The sequence below is a fragment of the Cystoisospora suis genome (genome assembly GCF_002600585.1).
Source record: "Cystoisospora suis strain Wien I chromosome Unknown contig_3839, whole genome shotgun sequence".
Lineage (NCBI taxonomy): Eukaryota > Apicomplexa > Conoidasida > Eucoccidiorida > Sarcocystidae > Cystoisospora > Cystoisospora suis.
Genome location: NW_027156634.1, coordinates 397 through 5,778, shown reverse-complemented (window position 1 = coordinate 5,778; position 5,382 = coordinate 397). Strand labels below are relative to the sequence as shown.

The 5,382-nt window shown below is 42.1% G+C and overlaps 1 protein-coding gene across 1 annotated transcript in view; it reads left to right on the top strand.

The window, feature by feature from the left end:
- Positions 1 to 39: 39 nt before the first annotated feature.
- CSUI_007316 (protein kinase domain) overlaps positions 40 to 5,382 on the top strand; it is a gene marked incomplete at its 3' end in the record, with an annotated part of 5,710 nt that continues 367 nt past the window's right edge. The window contains exons 1-5 of the mRNA XM_068067462.1: positions 40 to 276; positions 648 to 799; positions 1,906 to 2,114; positions 3,020 to 3,531; positions 4,290 to 4,493. Of these exons, the coding sequence (XP_067920562.1) occupies positions 210 to 276; positions 648 to 799; positions 1,906 to 2,114; positions 3,020 to 3,531; positions 4,290 to 4,493 (1,144 nt within the window). The remainder of the gene's footprint in view (positions 277 to 647; positions 800 to 1,905; positions 2,115 to 3,019; positions 3,532 to 4,289; positions 4,494 to 5,382) is intronic.

Here is a 5,382-nt window from a genome sequence, read left to right as displayed (position 1 = left end):
CTTCTTCTTCTTTCTCCTCTTTCAGTTCTCTTCCCTTTTCAAGTTCGACGTATCAAGAGTTGATACGTCTTGTCGATCCAAGCATCGATTTGAACGCCTTGAAGACCTTAGGAAGTACCTTGAAGGCACCAGATGTCTTGGCTAACTTTAAGATCTTAAGAGCAGCGATCAATACTCGATGCTTCTTTCAAGAATTGGGAGAGACGGGAATGATCTTCTCTCAGCTCGAGCATTTCTTCGCCACATTTCGACCCCAGATGTGGGCTAGCCTTAAAGGTAAATACACACTCGCCTAAAGAGAAAGACAGAGAGAGACAAATACAGAGATAGAGATACAGAGATAGAGATAGATAGATAGAGTTATAGATAGATTAAGATAGATTAAAGATAGATAGATAGATTAAGGATAGATTAAAGATAGATAGGTAGATTAAAGATAGATTAAAGATAGATCTAGGAATATGCATGTAGAAATCTGTATGTAGGAATTTGTATGAATGTGTATGTACGAATGCGTATGTATGTCAATATATATGTATATGTATGTACCTATGTATGTGTATGTCTATGAATCTCAATGTATATGAATGTATTGATGATGTATGTCTATGTGTGTGTGTATATGTGTATGTATGTATGTTTCTTAGGTGCGACAAAGGAAGCTCGAGCATCGAAGTATGCCGAAGTGGGTTTAGCTCAATATCACTGGAGTCTTCCGCTAGCTCGTGTGATCTCCAAAGACGCCAAAGGCAACAGCCACTGGGGCCTCCTCGTCGAACTCTTTCAAGGCGATCTCCAGGTAAACGAAGAAAGAACTCCCAGCCGAAAGAAAGAGAGAAGAAGAAGAAAGAAAGAAAGAAAGAGAGAAGAAGAAAAGAGAGAGAAGCAACAGTTATCGGCGTCGTCGCTGGTCTTTTTTCTCTCTTTGCGATGACGATAGAGATAGTACGAGAATGGAGAAGGAAGAAAAGACAAAGAGCTCTTAAGAGCGCGGTGTATCTACTAGAGAGATACCTCCTCATTCGAAAGAAAGAAAGAAAAAGATAGAGATAGAAAAGACAACTAGAAGGGGGGAAGATGAGCTGTCTAGGAATCTATAGAGTGAATGCAGTAGAAATGTATATGTAAATGTATATCTGTCTCTCTTTCGCTCTCTCTCTGTGCCTCTCTATGTATAGGTAGATAGATGAAATGTCATAGAGATTCATATCTTTGTGTATTTTGATCCCCGTTTGATCGACATTTGCCAGGGCAGGGCTTCTTCTTTCATTCCCCTGTCTCCTTGGGGTTGTCGCGTAGTCATCTTGTTCTCTTGTCGAAGACTCAGATGATATACGACTGTCCCAGCATTTTCTTACGTGCTTGGGGAGAATGGAGACTTTGACTTTTCTTGAATGCGGTCGTTCATCTCGATTTCTTCCTTATCTCTCTTCGTCTGACGGTTTCTCTCTCTCTCTCCTATCGTACTCAAGAGACATGCTCTGTAGCCAAACATGTATAGAAGAAAGAAAGTCCCACAAGAGAGAGGAAGACGTCTTTCTTCAAAGAAGAAGATCTCTCTCTTCAGATGACTAAATCTCCGTATATCCAACATGTATAGGAGAAAGAGAGGTGTACAAGAGAGAGAGAGAAAGACGTTTTACTTCAAAGAAGTTGATCTGTCTGTATGTGGGTGGGGTCGCTGTTTTAATTCTATATGTAGCAGCTATGCTTCTCTGGAGTATGTCCTTTAGTTCCTCTCTCAGCATTAAGGTGGTCAATGAGTTACATCTCGACAGCCACACACATCTCTCTTTCTTTCTTTCTATCTAAATACACGTCTTAGTGAAGCTGTATGAGTGTTGTGTATCTTCATGATGACCTTGTGATGAGTTGACGGCGATGTCGCATGCGGTGTATGTACAGCCGAAAGGAGACAAGACGGGATTGGCATTAGATGGATGGGATCGACAATCCTCAGGGAACCGAAATTTACGGAAGATCTTCACATCGCGAGATTCTCTTCTAGATTTGACGTCAAAATCTATCAAGCCATTTGTTCTCATGCACAACCTCTATCGATTCGGACACTTTGATATAAAGCCCCCGAATCTCCTCTATAAATACTATCCTGCGTACGTCTACTGAAATTCTCACTCTTCTTCTTAGATGTATGCTTCTCAACTTCTTAAAGATCATCCATCTTATCTTATTTTATCTGTCTAGGTGTGTGTATGATGGTAAGGCTGTCTTGATTTCTTCAGCTAGATAGAGATAGAATGGCCGCGAGTAGTTTGGTCTCATAGAAACTTTGTAGAACTTCCTTTCTCTATCTCTAGAGGAAAAGGCTTCACGTGGAGTAGATAGCTGACGGTCTCTGCCTATCTTACCTATGCATTATATCCATGGATATGTATACGAATACATCCCATCTACGCATACCGCCCTATATATGTCTATAGACACGTGTATAGATACGCGATTGATGGAAGTACTTTTTGACATGCGCCTCCTGCCCATTCCTAAGGCGCAACTCCGCTGTATCTTCTTGTGTGATATTCTCGAGACATACATATCAAATGTATATACTTGTATCATAATAGATATGAACGACTGCATGCATGATAAAGCTTGCCTTTCTTTACCCCTGTCAATACCTCTCTCTTGATGCATCTAGAGATCGTTCTGCCTAGCGCTGTCTCTCTCTCTCTCTTTCTCGATCAATCAATTAATCATGACCACCTTCGATACACCTCTTACCTCATCTTTCTTTTCGGTCGACTCTACCTTCCTTACTTCATTTCCTCCCCTGTACAGACAGAAGACGGCTTCGTCTTCTTCTCTTTTTAGAACTTCATCCCCTTCTCTACCACACACACACCTCTATCATCTCTATCTCTTTCCTTCTTTTCATCTCCATCTCTCTCTCTACCTCTTTCTTTCTTCCCCGCTCCCCCGCCCTCTGTCTACCTCTCTTCTCTCTCTTTATCTCTCCCACTCTCTCGTTCTTTCTTTCTTTGTCATTCCATTTCTCTTGTAGAGAGAAAGGAAGATCGGCACGTGTTGAAGTGGCAGCAGGAGATTTTGGGATGGCGACGCTTCTCTTTCAAGAGACGAAGATCCGTGGAACTCTTCCTTTCATGGCCCCGGAAATGGAGAAGCCGAAAGATAAAACAGATCCCCAGAAGAAGCTTGTCCTCTTAGCATCTCCGGCCTTTGATACATACGCCCTAGGATTTACCCTCTCCGCTCTATGGACCTCTGGGACCGAATATACCGAGAGGTACTCCTGGGTGACACAGTGTATAAGGCCTTCCATGACAACGTCGGGCCAGTCCTTTACCTTTCAGCAATTCTCCAGCCGTGAAGGGGCTCTTGTCTATGACGAGAAAGTGAGACAGCACTTAACAAGGTGTATGAAAGAAGGAGGAAAGGTAGACAAGCTCTATCACGTCAACATGCCTCTTCTCATTCGCATAAAGATCCAACAGATGACGGACATCCATCCCCAAGCACGAGTCAGTCTAAGACATATCAGATTCTTCTTCAAAAGTAAGCACGGCAAGAGCCAAATGGCAACCTTTGTGTCAAGAGAGAGGTAGATAGCTAGTTACGTGGGTAGGTGCGTGGCAGCATTTAGGGCGTACGTGTGTGTCCCTAGACATCTATAGAGATCGGGGAAGATTCACCATACATCTAGAGGGCTACCATATATAGATGTATAGAGATCTATATGTCTATCTTTTCATCTATGTGAAACTATGTCTAGAGAAGTGAGGGGAGGAGGTGTATAGAGGGATGATCATCATGCGTAGATATCCCATGTGTCTATTTATGGATTTGTATGGACGGACATATATATTTTTCATCTACAGTGGCAGTACCATCTGTATCGGTCAGAGCGTTACTGATATACTTACATATGACTTGTATAAGGTGGTCTATCATATAGAGATCTCTACATGCATGCCCCTATACAGATGAGTATATACCATATAAACATATATATATATATATATATCTATAGGTTACAGGTGTGTTAGTTGTCTCTTCCCAGGTATATAAAGGACTCCTCGGTAGGAGGCAGCCACATGGCATGTACCACCTCGATATGCATGCATGCATGTCTCTGTTCAAGCAGGATAGGAAAGTGTATATATATATATATATATATAGAGTGGGTGTACTAGAGACCTCCGTAGAAATCCTTTCTTTCACATCTCCTTCAGTGGCTTTTCTTCTCTCCGATGTCTTTCAACTCACCTCCTGTTTCTCTTTTCTCTGTGTCTGTCTCTTTCTGGGCGCCCTAGCCTTTGGGGTGCTCGATCGACTTCAAAGAGAGCCGTCTAGGAGTGATGGGAGAGACATGGAGAGAACACAGGAGAAATTATCGAGGCTCCAGCAGCTTCAGCTCGTTCAGTTTCTTCTCTTCTATTTGCGTATGAAGCCTTTAACTGCTGTGAAAGATAATCTCTCCGAATATAAGCTCTTGAATCAAACGCTTCTCGATCTTGGTAGGTCTGCGTTCGTTCAAGGGGGATATCTCTTTCCAAGGTGTCTCTTTCATTTATCACTACAGTTGTATACATCATACATGTATAGATCGATAGATGCACATAGTCATCATCTCGCCATGGAGGTGGCTTCGTATATAAGCCGCTTGCGGCTGTTCATATGAACAAGGGAGGGAGGAAGGTCAGAGCTGCTCTCGTTGTTCGTCGTCGTTATGTGTAGGTCCCAGAGAGGCGATCGATCCGTATGTATTCTCCGTAGGGAACGGCATTATCTACATGTATAGATGATATACATGGATTCGTTAATACATGCGTGTTGATGAGGCTTTCTGTTACTTATCCACACACATGCAACCTCGAATGGATGGAGACCGATTTCCTTGTATTTTCACACCCTGCCGAAGGGTCTATTTATATATCTGTGTATATATGTATATCGATATATATCTATTTATAGCCATGTATATGCAGGTATATAATGGTATAGGACTATACTGTATGGACTAGAGATGTGGATTGTTTCTGTAGTGCACTGTCATAATAGCCATAAGAGAATTCTTATAGAACGCCCACTTCTCTCTTTTCCTTTCTTCGTAGTGAAGAAGATGAAGAAGTGACAAAATGAATCTAGGTGTGAGAAAGAAAGAAAGATGGATAGATAGAGAAGTCGACTTAGTCAAGTGTATGTTGTTCTTTCTCTGAAGAGCCGATGCTTTGGTGCCAAAGTTGTCAAGCTTCCATGCATGCACGAATCTGACTAATCTCTTCGTGTCTATGCACCTCCTGTAAATTTCTTAGTGCCAACCTTTCCTTTCTCTCACGGCATGCCACATGAGATAGACTATAGCAAATCTAGACCGGTTTTGTCTCTCTCTCTCCTGCTTGTCTA